Source organism: Nesoenas mayeri (genome assembly GCF_963082525.1).
Source record: "Nesoenas mayeri genome assembly, chromosome: 2".
Classification (NCBI taxonomy): domain Eukaryota; kingdom Metazoa; phylum Chordata; class Aves; order Columbiformes; family Columbidae; genus Nesoenas; species Nesoenas mayeri.
In genome coordinates this window covers 46,044,940-46,063,174 of record NC_137543.1, presented here as the reverse complement: position 1 = coordinate 46,063,174, position 18,235 = coordinate 46,044,940, and the positions used below count along the sequence as shown (strand labels likewise).

Sequence of the window (18,235 nt, the reverse complement as noted above, 5' to 3'; positions counted from 1 at the left end):
AAAAACAAGCAACAATGCAGAAAAAACAGCCCCAAATCACCTCCAGGAAACCCAGCAATGGCAGCAGAAACACTCTCCACAACTCTTAGGGAAAATGGACCTCGGGAAACCAAGTGGCTGTGGAGAGCAAGGCTCTGACAAGCCCGCCTTGGCTTCAGAGAGCGATTGACAGCTGATAGTCATCGGGAGAGGGTGGACAGTGACCTATGGGACAGAAACATGTGGGGAGACAAGGTGATCCCACTCTGTCAGGAGAGGCTCAGGCAGCATGCAGAGCCTTTGATGCTTCTGGCAGCAGCAAGGGACTTTGCTCCCAACAGAGCACTTTGTCTCCTGTTCTCGCCCACCTGCCCCCAAGCTGGGCGTCCCTCCAAGCTTGGTCCAGATGTGATGGAGCAGGGCCAGCTGAAGCCCCTGTAGCTGGCTAAGGGCTGGCAAGCAAATTTTGTTTACACCCATTAAGATACTACATCCTCAAGATTGTCCATTCAGTTCTTTAGCAGGAACCGTACGAGCCTTAAAAAAAGAGAGGCATGAAAATCCACCCTTCTCAAAGAGCAGCTCACCTTTAACACCTACAAGAATCGAGGACAATGTGCCCAAAGACTTCTCCCCAGCCCATGTACAGGCTGACAGAGGCTCTGTCAACCCACAGGTTGCTTGGTGATGGGGTGAAGCTTTCCAGCCAAGCTGGCTTGGCCTAAAGGCTTTAAAAGCAGGGGGGAAAGAGACCTTGGTGCTGTAAGCCCTTCCTGCTGTGCTTTTTTCCTGCCCACAATAAAGGAGGAGTCACTGTACAAGCTGTTGCATGCTGATTGCTCACATTGAGTAGTTGCATGAATGTTTGCCCCATACAGTTGTGTAAGGAGTTAATTATAGTTCTGTAATTAGCCATGTGGAAGGACAGGCTGAGGAGGGAAGAAATGTGACAGCAGGCACAGAGAGGTCCTGAGTCAGAGACACCAAACAGACAAGAAGACAGCTAAGTCTGTAAGATGGGATCAGAGTAGGGATGAACTTTATAGGGGAGGAAATGACCAAATTTAACGAGTCACAGCACACAAAATACAGGCATCAGTTGGGTTACTAGACAGGAGAGCTAATTGGACATAGTAATTATATTACTGTGGGGGAAGGTCCAGAAAAAGATATTCAAGCAGAGAGTTTTATCTAGCTTTTCCAACTTTTTTCTGCTTTAGCAGATACACAAAAAGAGACTATATTTGTTTATACATACATCCTGACTGAGGTGTATATTTATTTTAACACTAGGGGAACATTTGTAAATCTGACAAGAACATTTGATGGATTACTAAATAGAAAAGGAAATGCATTCTTAAATTACTTCTTAGGTCTTGAAAACAATTCGCAAGCAAATATCCTGTTCTCCAGAGAGGAAACTCATTAACTATCGTAATAGCCTTGCTTATGTTTGGAACAAGAGTTCTTGAAACACAATAACGGTTGCAAACAACTGTCCTGTGAAGTCTGTCAGGAGGGCAGTGGTTACCCCTCTCAACTGCAACTCCATCAGCTCCTCTTAGTCTGCAAATTGAAAAGCAAATATCCGTGGACATATCAGAGAGGACTGACAGTTCCCAAAGAACTGGCCTCCAAGTCCTCCTATTTCTCCAGTAGGGAAACTAGCTCAGGGAGCCAGAGCACTTTATTCTCAAAAGCCAAGAAATAATTAGGTTGGCTACTGATTGCTTTTGTGTCAATGAAACTAAGAAAGTGATGGAGTTGACTTTGCACAATTTTCCTAATGATGTTCCTGAAATGGCAGGTGAGTCACAAACCAGCAGCCAGCTAGACTGTCAGCATTGACAGCCAGTTTCCAAGAGCTGGCACACAGGCTTTCAGTTTGTGGAGCTTACATGTTCTGGATCCTGTAGGATACCTGTGGAGAGGATGGACACCTTTGCACAAGACGGACACCTTTGCACAATGCTCTAACATTGCACAGCCATCTGGGAGAGGCACGATGGTTTACTGCTCTTTTGAAGTAAGAGGACATACAGACAAATTTTTCAAGTGCAAGCAGAGATAGGCAAGGAAGAAGAAATGTTTGAGCATACATCACTATGCAAACCGTGAGCATCCACTGGTCTCTTCACCCCAGCGATGCTACAGAGGGCAATGCAGAGCTCTGCACAGCTCCCTGGCTGCAATAGCTGTGCTGCATCCCACAGTTCCTGAACAACCACTGTTTGTCCAGCAAAACCCATCCTTTGCTTTAATTGTAAAAAAACACTGGATTCCTCTATGTTAAAGGTACAAATAAAACATTGCTTCTAATCAGAAAGCAACACTAATTTATTATGTGGAATTTGTACCTCTTCTTTTCTAAAATTGCACGCTGTAGCAACATAGAATGCTTTTCCCTAAATCCCACAATTCACTGAAAATGAGAGTTATGAAAATGTATTCTATTACAAGCGGTTTGAAGGGAAGTACACAAAACAATTGCTGTGCCTCACAGTTTAAGATTATATAAAACAGGACAATTCTGATGGCTTCTGCTGACAAATAACAAATGGAGAGTTTAATCCTACTCTTAGTTGGGTGAACGAATAAATGCCAACTGCTTTCCCTGGGAACTGGCTTGGATCTTCTCTGGCTACAATGTAAAAGACAGTTTCAAAGTTCTTGTGCATTTTCGCAAGAAACTACATTTCCATGGCCTGTCTTATTCTTATGAAAATATTTGATCAGAGATCATATTTAGTACCTCAGATGTTTTTTTCATGCTTATGGAAACAATTGTAATCATCATTATTCATTCTCTTTAAGTCAAAGACTTCTGATAACTAAAATATTGTGGTTTAAAAGCCTTTCAAAAACTTAATGCAAATCATTCACAGACCTTTGAGGCTTTTAGGGATGGGAGGGTGAGGAAACAGACATGACTGAAGGTCACCAGGACACCATGTACCAATAACTCTTTGCAGGCTGCAGCCCTGACAGCATTTTGAAAATTCGTTACCATGTTGAATATACAGGCTGTAGCTGAACAAGTACCATCTTGCCTAAGTCAGCCCATACACCTGAAGCAGAACTCTCTTCAGCCACAGAGGGATCAGCCATGACAAAAATCCAGGGATTATTCTTGGAGGCAAGAGACCCTCAGGCTTGGAGAGTAATCACTTTTCTTTGACAGACAGATGATACCCTTGTTATCAGAATGGGCAAAACTTTTCTTTTGATCTGAATTTGTATGAAATCAACGTGGGGAACTATTTCAAACAAATAATACACTTTGCTTAAATTTGTTTGTTACGAATGCTTGCTCATGTAAGAAAAAAGGAACGCTGTCTAAATAATTGACACCACTGTCCTTTTCAGAGTGACATACAACCTCACAGTGACACGTAATTAATTACCTGTATCACTTTTAGTTTAGCATATAGATGGATATGCTGATTTCTCCTTTAACACTCAGTATGCCAGATCATTATCTGAAGTAAATTAAAGTAGATGGAGACCATGTGAGAAATCGAGGTCAATTCATTTGTGCTACGAAATATGGAGCTCAGTGTTTTCAAACTCCAGGCACAATGATACCAATGGCCTCATTTTGTGATCAGTATAGAGAGGACAATAATGACAGGGCAGGTCCTCATAAAGCCATGCAAATCGACCGAAGATCTGGCTTTTTTTTTACTCAGCTTTGTTAGAGACTCAGGTTCAGTCTCACCCTGTTGTGACTTAGTCCCTTGAAACTGGAAGGAGACTAGCATGCAGTGAGCAAGTATTTTTGCTCAGCAGTAGCTGTTTGCGGGATTGTGCTCCTGCTCATTATCTGATAATAGCCTATGGATACTGAACCCCTTGGACTGGCTTTCTGTACCGCAGGGGGAAACATACACACGAGCACATATACACACAGGCACATTTTGTAAGGAAACTCACCGCTGCTAGAAGCATCGTTGAGATTTAGCAGCCCACCTCCGAGCCCTCTGTAACTATGGTAACTGTAGGTCCCATTGCCATTGATGTACAACACCTCCTGTGAGCTGGAAACAGCTGACGTTGAGTAAGTGACCTGGGCTGGCTCCTGTTTGTACTGCTTGTCAGCTGGAGCTGCCTCGTCCTGAAAAAAAACAAACAAAGGTTTTGCATTATTGCTACATTTTACCTCTCACAAGAGGGCCTTTTCCATCCATAAGACTCCACATCTATTGCTTCCAGAAAAAGCGTTATACATGTTAAACAAGCACAGATGTATTTCTGATTGACCCAATATCAGCTGAAAAGAAACAATGAAAATAACTGAGAGTACAGGTTTCCTACAAATCTGAGAATATTCATGTATTTGTGCTCCACAAGCCAGCCATACTGCTTCTCAAATGAGGAGATCCATCCTCTCTGAAGAGCTCAGAATCTCCTGCAAAATCCAGCTCTGCTAGAAAAAAGACATTACTTTCTGAGTACAGGAGTGACTTCTCCGAGCCGGAGCATTGTATCTTTCTTGATAAGACAAACCTGTACAAAATGCAGCAACTACTTCTTTTGATGCGTCAGACTCAGAAATGACAGAAGGAACAGAGAAGTGGAATAAAACAGCATTTCCTATGTTTGCAGAGAGCAGAGTGATTGTCCATTCACACAAGGGCCAAGTGGGAAGGATGCCTCTATAAACATGACTTTTAAGCATTTGTTATCTGTGTATAATTAGCAACTGTTTGTATACCATGAGTTCCCGTCAGTAGTCCCTGTTTGCCCCTCAGATGCTTGCATGATATTTAACAGGATTTAGCACAACAGCCCTCCAGTTTACCCTTAAAGGAGATGATACTTTCAGGTGAAAGTGTATTTTCCCCCATCTGCGCTTTCTGTAGCTACTGCTAAGAGCACCTCAGCTCCACTCATGATCAGAGAATGCCCCTGTGGCAATTTTCATAATGATGCAACTGAAAAAAAGAAAAGCATTTAGAGAAGATTTAATGTTTTAGTAGTTGGAAACAAGGAAAACTATCAGTGTGTGACTGCTCAGCCCATCACAGGGACCTGAGTGCCAGAATTTCTGATTTAGTCTGCAAATGTATTTGAACTTTTTCTTAATTTCTTTTAATGTGTAGACGTTTTGTTGGTTGGTTGGTTGTTTGTTTTTTAATAGGCCTGATTTTACACTCTTATCTGATGAAAATATATCTCAGTGATTTCAAACAAAGTGGATCTACAGAAGATCAGTATTTAGAAAACAGAGGTGAGAATGTTTGCAGACATTTTCAGAGTAGTTAACTGAAAAATTATCTGTTAGAATTATCTACCCTTTGTACAAGATTTTCTCCATTTTATGTCTCTCTATTCTACACAACCCTTTTATGGTTGCTAAATATACCAAACTTATTAACAATGCTATAAAATATATCAAACCTTTCTTACAGTGTTTACTTAAATACAAGAATGTATATACCAGCACAGAGGCATCAAGTAGTTCAAACAATGTCCAATCTCTGTGTCAAAGCAAAAAGGATTCTGAAGCTGCTTTGCTGTTGTCATTGGTTCCACCTCTCAAATAAGACACTAACCACTTTTCCAAGATGAAATTGTCCCTGTCTTGTAGATATTTGTTGGTGAAAGAGACTTGGGCACAACTGAGATGACTCAGGAGAAGGTATATATATTATTAACACAAATGTTAATATTTAATACAGAACACTGAACCATCAGATAATTAATTCCATAAACAATCAGAATGAGGCCTCTTGGGCACTAGTATGAGCCAAGGCAAAGCTTTGCATTTTTAAGAGAGTTGGCCAAACTGGACTTCTATGCATTTTCTTAAGTAATAGTAATTTAAACAAAGGGCCAGTGTATTTTTGCCAGGAATTCGACTTTAATATCATTTACCTTTTATCTCCAAAGGTCATTGCTGTCTCTTGTAAGAGAAAATGTATTATTTTCTCTGAGAAAATATTCATGAGAACTTCATTCATAGTGAAGTTATACCTTGGCAACAAAGCTTAACTCCTTGTCCAAATCTTAAACACACTCAAGGCCAAGATGTTCTGCATCCTTATGTCTAAAACCATATGATACTGCCATAGACTCACTCAGGGTTGCATTTTATTCTCACAAAGATCGGTAAGGGATCTTCTGCAAATTTATCAAGGACTGGACTGTGTTCAAGGGGTGCAGTACAAAGAGGACTAACTCCTACAGCTGAGCAGAGTATCTCAGGGCCTGTCTCCTTGGTCCCGACTGTCTGGAAACCACAAATTTGCTGTTCCTGAATTTACATGTTCCCCAGAGCCCCCCCAGTCAGTGCACTGAAAGCCTATGGGTGAGTTTCTTGCAGAGCTGATGCGCTGAGCTTCCAACAGAGCACAGCAAGCAGGGCCTGGCCGGAGGGCATGGCCAGGGCTCTGGGTGCACCTTGGTGCACACCAGCCCATGTGGTAGAGCACATGGCCAAGAAAGTGGGAGACCGAGTTCTGGCTGCTTCTTGCAAAACGCAGTGAAGAGGCGGAAAATTTGGGATGCAAGGTCTTTGCTGGCTGTGGTGAGGAGGGGGCCTGAACTCAGAGCTGCCATCTCCTAGCAACCAAGCTCACAGCAAAACTGGGGTGGGAGCCGCAGCTGAGGCTGTGCCACTGTGTGGAAAGAAATGCACATTTTGGAGAGCTACAGAGATAGCAAACAGAAAGGGAGCATGACTCAGTTCCCTTTCAGTGAAGGGCTGTGCTGGGAGGCTTCTAGCCTTGCTGCCTCCTGGCTACGCCCTAATACAAAATTCAGAAGCTGCTCTGAGCGCGGGAATCCAAGGCTGGGGCTACGCTGCCGTATGGGGAGCTTTGTATCAAAATAATCGCAGGCCCGTGCAACACCGTGGCATGTCATGGTGTGCTGGCACATACTAAGAAAAGATTTCATGAAATATTGCATGACCTGTATATTGAAGAAACCCTGCTCTGCTCTGACTGATATTCTGAACAGCTAATGAATAATTTAAAAGGAAATACCATCCACAGTAATACAGATGCTACTGCAGAATGTCATGGCTGTGATACAAAGAGCAAGGCTCACCAGCAGTGTCCCAGTCTCCTGTTCCCCACGACAGTATACACATTTCTTTTCAAAAAGTCTGCTCTTCGAGGAAGCAACTCTAGCAATGCCATCACTCCTTTCTGTTCCCCATCTCCTTCACCACCACCAAAATAACACAAAAAAGTAACAGCCTGTGAAAATAAAAAACCCCGGCAAATCTGTGCTGCACTGAGTTTTGTCAGAAATGCTGTGTATTCCCATTAAGAGAGAGCAGTGCTATTGCCCTTACTCCACTGTCAGCAATAGGCATTGCTAATACGTAAATGTAAATCCCAAAAGGAGTTTGTCTACAGACCAGCTCACATTGACAATGCAAGGTGACCATAAAGCTAACAAAACTCCTTCAATAAGTATATAAGTGGTAATGTTCCCAAACTGGCAAAGATGGTGACATGCATTTAACTCTTGCTTTCATGAAATGAAGTGTCTACCAGATTGACAACTCTGAGAACACCAGCTTTTAACTGCCCCTATGTAAAGGTGATTTTTTCCCACTCAATTAGAAGAGAGACAAAAAGGCAAACACATTTTTGCCTCATGTTTCTGGATACTTTTTTAATATGTTAAACTGAAAAATGTGGATTGCATGTTGTTCTTGTCAATAAACACTTCTCTAAGAATAACACTTTGAGGTTAGGAAAACGCAAGTGCAGATTAGTCTTCAAACAGATAGGCAAGCCAGGGACCCAATATTTGCATACAGTCTCCCATTTTTTCAGCAAAGGAAAAAAATTCATTCACATGAAAAAACAAAGCATGCTTTCATGTGCTTGAAGGTTTTTTTTAGCCTCAATAGCTTGTAGTATGGCTTTAGAAGAAATGAGATAATGTTTCATATATTTTTCCCATTTGGAACCCACCAATGTATTTCTGTGATTTCTGAATCAAAAGTAAAATAAATAGAAACACATGATAAAACCATATAGCACTTTCCAAAGCATACCTAATTAATCCTTACAATACACCTACTAGATAGGACTTTTATCACTGCTTTTCAGAAGGTAAGATTCTGGCAACAAAGGCAACCCTGAGCCAGCACTGCCCAATATATAAAATGCCCGAGCTCTGCAGCCATAACAACAGAGCGGGATTCTATTTGTGTAACTTAATTTTTACAATAATGATAAGAAACTCAGAAGATCTACTCTGAGTGAACCTGCTTTAGTAGGTGGGTTGGACTAGATGATCTCCAGAGGTCCCTTCCAACCCCAACCATTCTGTGATTCTGTAAGCATCCATCATTGCCTGCATGGAGCAAGGTGCTTAAAGGATGAACCACAGGATTCCTGACTCCCGCTGCAGGGCCCAGATGGTGGCCCCTGGAGACGATTGCCATTTCCCTGCCCATGACCAGATCATGTATACCCTGTGCTCCATCTTTTTGAACTTATTTCTTACTGTCTCTTTCGTCTTCTACCCTACATGTCAGTCTTCTTACCTAGCAAATCCTAATCTTTCCAAACAAATCTCTCGGTGTCTGAAACCTGAGCAGCTTCAGCAACTCAAGCCTTTTCATTTCCTAATTTGTATTTAATCAGTGTCACATCCACTGATGGTCCCATCTAAGATTTTCTCTCCCTCCTCAGACTCCTGTCAGTCTTTTAATCCCTAAAATTCACAGGGAGCAAAGCCACGTTCCACAATTAGCCAGGGCAGGTCCTGTTTTCAACTCACATTTTTTGCTAGTAATATCTGATCCTCTTTCACCACTAGTTCCTTAATTCATCTGAGTGGTTTCCTTCATATCTCCAGCCTCAGGTACTCACTTCCTCATTTGAGCCCATCCCATAATCTATTTCCCCTTCATCCTTTCTTATCTTTGCTCCTGCCATGGTTCACAGCCCCAACCCTCTTCCCATCATTTCTACATTGAGATCAGATTCCTAGGTGCACCCACCAAAATTCAAATAATCTCAGAATGTAGGTACTAAAATGTTTTGACCATGTAAGCATGAATATCCAGTATCACATCCTCAGCATAAATGACAGCTCTATATTGTCAAGACCAAACACAGAGCCTTTTTTTTTTTTTCCAGGAATCATAAATACATGTAAGGATTGAACTGCCCTTAAAAGAAAACATTTTCCTCACTGTTGAAAATAGCTGGAGTTTTCTCTGAATAAGTTCAACAGACGGAAGATGTACAGAACAGTAAATGCAATCCCTGGGGACTGAAGGTCACGAATTTAACACCAAAATGCATACCTACTATTATAATGGGAAGTGTCAGGCAATCTTAATAAATTATGATACTACCAACTGTTTGGACGACACACATTGTTCTGACAGAACACTGGATTAGCTTTAATTACTTTAAATTAATTCTCTAGTGTTTGACCCAGCTTTTAATTTTGTGACCAATATCCTGGAAGCCTAGACAGCTAAATGTTATTTTGACACATCACAGTAGGCTAAATTTTCCTTTAACACTGCAGTAAGGCTGTTGACTCAGTGTGCTTAGTGATGGTAGAAATGGTGTTTCTGCAAATGGTGGATGTGTGTTTTCACTTCAGTTTTGTTTTCCATTGCACATTCTTTCTTCTCTCTCCAGTTACTAAGGTTTGTGTTGGGATTACTACTCACTAAATAAAACCTGTTCAAGACTAGGGAGGCCTGAATGAAATTAAATAGATTTACATAATTCACTGAGTTTGGAAACCAAATGAAGCTTCACAGTAGTCCTTTGTATTGGCTGACCTTCATATTTAAAGTACTGAATATTTATAGCCCTTTAAAAAGACAACACATTTTAATATTGCAGGAAGTGTTCTTACAGCTGTGATCTAAGCATGGAGGCAAGGTAAGGTTTGTAGAACAAGCAATACTTTTTCTTAGATCAGGGGAAGAAGTTCTGTGCCCAAAAGCTGATCTAATAAAAGATACGACCTCCTCCAGCAAGCCTTATTTCTCTTACAACACAGAGAGCAAAAGCCAGATTTTCAGTTGAAGTCAGCAGAGTTTCAGTACTCACAGAGAGAAAAGCCAAGCATTTGCTACAGGTTCCCTGGCGAATTTGTTCACAGAAGTTAATTCATGTGACCTGTTTGCCATGCCGCATCATGCTTTCATACCTCAAAACTATTTTGAATAAAGTTCTACAAAATTCCCAGTTCCTGTATTGAGGGATCATTCATCCAAAGTTAACAGCTACCTGAGATTTTACCTCATCATGCCAGACCCATTGCTAGAATCTTGCTAGTCTGCTTAGAAAAATATTTAAAACATACCACAGATATCTTTTATTTGAGGGGCAAAATTATTATCTGATAACTTTCTATGAAAAAGTGCTATTAGCATGCAGATGTAACTGTATTGAACATGTTGCTGCCAGAAGTCTAGGTACTGATTTTGCGATGAAGTCCAGTATCAAAATAGTTTTCATATTTTAGAAAAAAAAGATATTTTTTTTAGACAGTGAGCAAATATTGATACAATCTAATTGAGGTAAATCAGGTGTAATACAGAGTCCAGTTAGGCATCTGAAATCCCTGTAACGCCAATGGCCATGTGGGAACTTGAAGAACGTCTATACAAATATTAAGTTAGCTGCCAAGAGTTCAAGGACCTCCAAACTGTCCTTCTGACACAGGGTAGAGAGCCAAGAAAAGAAACAACAATGCTTCAGTTTCTGATTGGAAGGGCAGTAGGTTCCTTCAGCTTTCAGGTTATTAACACTGACACGAACTGCCAGCATCAGTGCTGTCACCAGGCATCAAAAATGACACTAACCAGTGTTCAACAAAGAATGAAAGCATGAGACTGACATGGAAAAAGAAAATCAAAACAAAAAGGTGCTATTGTGTAGAACAGAGAAAAATGAACTTCAGCCTTCTGCATTTCTGATAGAATGACACATTACTTATGGAATGGAATGGGTACATTAACCTTAAATAAAAGGTTAGCACTTTCACATTGGAGTGTTTGAATCTTACTTTTTTCACCTCTGCCACTTCACCTGCAGAACAGAAAACTTTTTTGGAAGAGGTTCTCAGATGGCTGTTCTAAGGAGTTGTCAGAGAATAATTTTTTTTGGAGCAACAGCAAAGCAGAGGGGTCATTTTTCATAGCCTGTCAGATTTAGCCAGTTCATTATCCACTGTGATAGCAGAAGAGCAACACGAGCTTTTAGAGGTCTCCAGTGTTGTTGGTTGGGCATGCAGACACAGAAGAGCTATTCCTACAGTTTAGATAACTGGGATGCGAAGTAATTGGGGAAAGAGAAACTAGGCTTTTCTAAAGGATCATGTCTCCCTCTGTCCAAATGGAAAAGGATAGCACATATCTTTTTCTGTTTATCTTGAGATAAACTTACTGTTCTTTACTGATGTTCTAGATAGCTGCTTTTTAAAATATACTTTCTGTGGTGTTCCTTTCTGCACCAGGGGCAAAGGTATGCTGAAAAGTGTAACTCAATGTAGCAATCACATTTGAGGTGGACTAATGACAGAAAGTGTCCTGCAAGTTAACTTTCTCTATAGCTCCTGCTGTTCTTGCCTTAGGTTGCAGCTATCACCCTTCATAAGATATTTAATAAGTTATACTGGACTTAGCCATGCGCCCTATTTTTCTAGACAATTTTAATGTATGAAAAATTTAGTTAGCTCATGGTTTCACCACTATTATATGAAAGCTGTCTCAACACAGAAGAGAGGCACACAGTGCAAGACTGTACTGCACATTGCATGCGCAGCAATGACTTCCTCAGTGCAGTTTTAAATGATGTGTCCAGTGACGGCCAGCACAAGATTACAAACAGCTACAGCATGTAAGAGGCAGAACTGGACCTGGTTTGAATACATAAACTGTGCCAATGTCTTTGAGTTTTGGCAAAACTCCTCTGTGCTCATGGCATATTTCACAAAGTATATGTGACATTTCTCGTAGGGAAAGTGGTCCAAATTCAGACAAAGGGACACAGGTACCATGCAAAGAGCAGAAGAATCTTTAGGGCCACCATTTTCTGCTTTGCAGGGGAACACCAGAGAAGAGGGGCCAGGTAGAACTTTTGCTCCTTCTCATTGTACCAGCAGAGAGATTTGTCAGGGCCTAGGCTTCCTGGAGAATTTCTTCCTGTCAGGACAGGCAGAAGGCAAAGGTGGATTTTAACTCTGACTTAAAGAACAGCACAGCATGGACCTTGCCTTGGGCCTTATCATAAGTTACTGATTTAGGCCTTGTTTCAGCAGCCAACCTTGAGAATCCTCACCTCCTCTATTTGTACCTCCCCACCTGCTCTCAGCCAAGATTTTCCTTCCAAGGAAATCCAGTTTCCCATGGGAGGCCGCATCACCAACTCCTTCAGCCTGGTGCAGAGGATGGGGCCAGAGAATACGAAAGGATCCTTCCCTTTCGTGAGCCACCTCCACAGAACTCTCAGCCTAAGACAGCTCAAGGCACAGGACCATGGGAGCAGGCTGGCTAAGCTTGCTACTAAGAGAGCTCCTTTGTTGTATGCCTGATCTCAAACATGAAGGACTGCATCACAAACTCCAGGACCTACGATGCCCCTGCTGAAATTAAATTAGCTAAAAATCTGAAGAAAATCAAGTTAAAACTTCAGTAGAAATGAAGTACAGGTTATGTTATGTTCATTTTTATGTTGCTGCATAACCCCTCTAGTCCTTTCAAAGCCAATTTCTTTGCAGCGGCCAGCACCTTGCAGCAGAACATGGGTACATGTTTTTTGTTGCTTCTTCATTGACAGGCAGTACAAATGGAGGAATCGGAATATCTGACCTTTCTTCCAAACAGAAACAACATAAACAGCAAGACAACAATGTCATATTTTCCCATCCCAAGAGCAGTTTTGCCTGCAGGTGATGGTGCTGAACAAATCAATGTATTGCTGAAATTGATGCATGATGACAAAGGCATAACAGTACTTATTGCTGAACCACAAGGATGCAAAGTGTGAGAAATTCCTCCATTGCGCTGTATTCCCCTCATTCAGAACAAGCCCTAATTTGCCTGAGGCAGCTCCACTTTTATGATCACGATCAAGCATTTTTCTCTGCGTTTTTCATATTTATGTGTACTGTCCTTCAGAAATTATGTCAGTGAGGCACTCCTATAGGGAGAAACATTTCTGTTCCCCCGTGCCAACATGCCATTTTTTAGTGACTACCATGGGCTGGATCAGCATCACTGTGTTCAGTGCAGGAGGAGTGTGGCACCAGAGCACCAACGGAGAAAATTTTAAACTCATGAATCAAATGTTTAGGGAGCATGCAGAGGAAAGTGTGTGGGAGTATCAGAGCAATGCTTGTGCCAGCTTTGCAGATTTATTACTACAATATCATCACGGTCAACATAATTAAACCTCCCACTATAGGTCTCTTCGTCTACTGCATTACAGCTGATATCACTCCCACCACCAACAGCGTATTTTCTTGACACAAAACAGCTTTCCATACACCTGCTAGTTCTGGGGTGCAGAGATGCAACTAATGAAAAAGACTTCATTGGAAAATTATGGGGTATAATTTGGACTGCTGACTGTTTTTACCTATTTCTCTTCTGCCACACATTTTCTGTTAATATCACATATACTGGACTCTGTGGCAGTGGGAATGGACCAAAGCACTTTATATTGGATTCTAAATTAAATTCTTCTTCATTTAAAAACAAAAGATGATAGCCTAGACATGAGGCATTTGAGGTTAATGTTGAATTAACTTCCTCAGTTCCAACTAATTATAAATGTCTGTGTGTTCTGCTTTGAAATGGAAAAAAACAAGTGCACTGGAGATTCCAGCCTATTGCCATATTTACAGTACTGTGTATCTTCCAAAAGTAAATTCTAGTGGGAGTTATAGATAACTGTCTTTAAAAAAATGAAACAACAAACAGCTTTCTTGTCTGTTAGTGATTACTCTTCTTTTTTTGCATGCACTTAATAACTGGTTCTTGTTTTCAACAGTAGGTTCAGATATTTTAAAGATATGTTTGATATACTTGGTTGCTAATAATTTTATTTGAAATCTGTGTTAAAATTTGAACTTCAGGTTTCTCAAAAACAAAATTCTTTCTATTAATTCAATGCAAGATGTCTGTTTTGTCAACACTGCTCCAGGTACTATTTGACTTTTACAGCTTAAACCAAAACAAAACAAAACAAAAAAAGAAAGCAAACAAACAAACAAATTTAAAAACAAAAGGTATATTAAAAAACTCCTGACCTCCCCACCCTGTCTCAAACCATTTCGTAGGAAGAAAATGTTTTGCTATTGAAGAAGATCTGCTCTAAATTTTTGACAGAACTTGGTGCACATCCTTTAACTTCAGTACGGTGAGGGTTCTGCATTTTAAAAGATTCAGTAGATAAGAAGTGATGCTTTGGGTTATGGCCTTTTGATTCCCCAGTCATCAAACCAGAGTAGCACAAGCCATTGGAAGAAACAGAGAAATGCACTTTGGCCTTTGAAGGATGTACTTTCTGATTTGCTTCATTAATGGAGACAGTAAAACTGAAGTTCAATACAAAATACCATGAGTAATAAGCATGAAATTTGTGCACTGCAGTACAAATCTGTTCCCCAAATATTCTCATTTCAGGGGAGGATTCTTCTGGCACAATGCCTGGGCTGCTGGCCGCAGCCTGCTTGGCTGCCTTGCCCTGTGCCTTGCCTCTTTAGCAGCTGGTGCTGCTCCCAGGCAATGCACTCGGGCTCCTGCTCCCACAGCTTGCTACATTTTCTTTTTTTGTTTTCTTAGAAAAATATGTTTCTAAATTTAGTTTAGAGACATCAAGCCAGTTGTTGAATCACAAACATGTTCCTGCTACCAAACATAGGCAGTCTGTGCATACATTTCTACATACATTTTCTGCACGGAGAATTGCACTGTTCTAATGGAGGAATACATCTGAAACCACTGTGCAACCGGGAGTAATCTATGATTGTTTAAAGTCTTCTAAATCTACTAATTCATTAACCAAAACAAAAATATGCCACTCTTGAAAAATAAGAGTTTGCGCATGCACACCGGGTTTGCATTGATTTCATGAAACTGGCCCACACTCGGCATGATAACAGGGATTTACTCACCAGAAACATTATTCCCTGCCTGCGCTGTACACAGGAGGGTGTGTACAATCAAGTCATTAGCTAAACACAGGAAAGGAAAGACAAAATCATGCTTATAACATGCTTGTCTCTAGGCTAGAAACATCTGAAAGGCAAGAAAATGGTTCCCATTCAATATATTCTTGCCATATGAAAGGAAGGGATAAGCAAAATGCTTTATTTTCCTGGCTTTAAACACGGGAGCTGGAAGAAGAAAAACCCGGACTCCAAAATCTCCATCTCCTACACCTGAGGAGAGAACTTTTATATCTACATTTCCACCAGCCTTTCCTCTTCGGCCTCTTTTACAGGAAATGGATATTAAAGACACAGGGAAGAAGGCTGTTCTGGTCCCTGTTCATTTTCATTCCCCCTGTGGTAGGAAGGGGAAGGTTGTTTCAAAGTTCCTGTCCAATAAACAACCCAACGCTCTATTTCTGAGCCTTCAGCTTTATCAAACTGTAGAATAGAACACTTACACTGGCATCAATTTTACTTCACATTCAAGATCTTATTGCAGCTCGGAGTACTTAAAGTGTTCTCTGAAACCAGCAGCTTGAAATTCAACCATATATGCTCAGCACGAAGAGCCTGGAAAAATAAAGCATTTTCTAATTTAATGATCTCTGTGTTGAGGTGAAAAATTAGCTGCTCACCTTAGGGCCTCACTGTAAATCCAAGGCATGAAATTATTTGCAATTGCATGCCTTGCACATTATTCCTTTCCAATAGATGTAGCAAATTTAATGTAGATTGGGCTGCAGCATGGAGGGAGGGGGGTTGCCCTGTGATACTCAGCAGACCCTTCCAGCTGCATCTGCTAATAACAGAACCATAGCCAGCACTGCTGAAAACAGGAATTTTACCACTGACTTGAAAGGCAGCAGGATTTAAAATTACAATGCACACCACTTATTTACCCCTCCTTGACAATGTGGCCAGTGCATTCTGGGTAGGAAGCAAAGTTTCCCAATACTAGTACATAATTTGATCTCTTGACAATAATCCACAAGCAGCTAAATGGTGCCTGCATAACATTTTGTGCCTCAGTGGTTAAAGCATACCATTTGAAACCACAAAAGCAAACCAAAGACCAGCTCAGAAGTAAAATAATCATTAGGTGGGGAAATGATGGAAGTGAACAAGGCCTGAAATGCAAACTAGCATGTGGGTATCCAAGGACATTGCAGTTATCTTAGTGATCATTTTGAACACATAAAAAAGGATAAAGTACTGACGTACAGAAACCCCTATTAAATGCCAAATCACAAAGAGATATCTGAATATAAAAAGCTATTATTAATAAATCATCTGTAGTGTAAGAGGCATTGAGCTCTTTACAAGTTAAAATGACTTTTGCCTTTTGTGTTTTTTGGGATTCCAGTTTCTAATTGCTTACTTTATGTTAAGTGAACTATCCGCTTCCTTTTGCTGTTTTATATCATCTAAGATGCCACATGCCTCTCATTCTGAAGTGAAAATAACTTTGAGTTTGAATTTTTCAGGTCTGATGTAAACATATAGCAGAGAGAGGACATGGCCCCACAGTCCCATCCTCCAGAGCAAATTAGGCTCTGTGACACCCAAGAGGAAGGGACTCCTGATGCTTTCTCCTCAACCTCTAACAAGGATGTATAGTTGATATACTCTTCCCACATACTGAATAGCTGTGGCAAAGACTCCATCTCTGTGAAACAAAACCTCTTCTTCGTGCTTCCTCTAAATTCGCAGCTTTCTGCCACAGCAGCGCTGCCTCAGCAAGGCATTCTCCAGCCTCCTCTGAGAGATATTTTTGCACAACTCCCTGCTTTGTAACCAATATTGTCCAAATCTGCCCTCCATACAAAAACACATCACATAAACAGAATAAAGAGAGCATTTAAGAACCCTACAATTTGTTTCTTCCTTCCTCCTGGGAGCTGCAGTATGCATTGATCAGGAAAGAGAACAACAACATACACATGGGGACACAAATGTATCTTCTCCTTCCTTCTTTCCTGCTGCATGAAGGGTGATACAGGAATCAACTGCTCAGTGTGTCAAGATGTAGAACCTGTGCATTAAGTGGCACAGCTGAAACACAACTTCTCTGTCCTCAAATGTGAAGGTTTAAGGTCTCTTCTCCCTCACTGCTGAAAGCCAGAGATGGTGATCCTGAAATAGAGGTCCATGCCCTCACTGCAATTCAGATTTTTAATTAGTTTCTTCCAAAACAGTTTTACAGTTACCTGTAATTTGTCCACCAGTAATTTCCTTCCGTCTTAACAGAGATACAAACTGTTCCTGGTCTGCAACAGCGAGACTTTTAAAATTTTTTTAAATAAAACTGTACTTGAAGAGTCTTTCTTTAGGTCAGCCTCCTATTACATGCAGAGAAATAGCACCAGAAATTGTATGGAGGAAGATCATTAACATCTCCTCACAAATCCCAATTTCTTTAAAAATGAACATATAGGAATTAGATATAAATGGAAGGAAACACAGTAGCAATGATTTCCAAGTGGCAGTACATATGCACTTTTATTAATATTCAGATGTATTGCATTAGCACAGGACCTGCATCCAGCCTGCAACCAGCACTTGTTTCAAGCTGCTCTATTCAGGTTGCTGCTATGACAGCTATCCAGAGGCAAATGCCAGGTCAGCTTCCAGCATATGTACCTAGGCCATAATTGCTTTCTCAGAAACCTAGTAGCCACGGTAGCCCTACTACTCCAACAACTAAAAGCAATAATGTTAGAATTACTAAATGTCGTAATATTCTTAACACCCTATTCATATGCTACTGAAGCACTGAAAACTTTACATTTGTCTTCCTTTTATCCCATTTGTCTTCCTTTTATCCCTCAAACTAGAATGGGGGTGAAGAATGTGTTTAAAGTACCTATTTGCAAATTATGTTCATTTATGTTCATCAGTGTAAACCTGGGATCATTAAACTCTCTCTTCCTTGGGGGTTTGATATTATCTTTCACTCCACCACGATGATTATTGATATTTAATTTGCCTGTTTACAAATCACAGCAGGGAAAAAAATTATAGCTGTCATCTTGATGAGAGGTTTCTTAAAAAATGCATTCAGTGTTTATCATAAAGAACTTCTTCATGGCATTATAGT

At 40.7% G+C, this 18,235-nt stretch overlaps 1 protein-coding gene across 5 annotated transcripts in view; it reads right to left on the bottom strand.

The window, feature by feature from the left end:
* NOL4 (nucleolar protein 4) overlaps window positions 1–18,235 on the bottom strand; it is a gene marked incomplete at both ends in the record, with an annotated part of 193,189 nt that overhangs the window by 6,623 nt on the left and 168,331 nt on the right. For all 5 annotated transcript variants that reach the window (XM_080339921.1, XM_080339922.1, XM_080339925.1 and 2 more), the window contains one exon: window positions 3,913–4,093. In XM_080339921.1, the coding sequence (XP_080196047.1) occupies window positions 3,913–4,093 (181 nt within the window). The remainder of the gene's footprint in view (window positions 1–3,912; window positions 4,094–18,235) is intronic.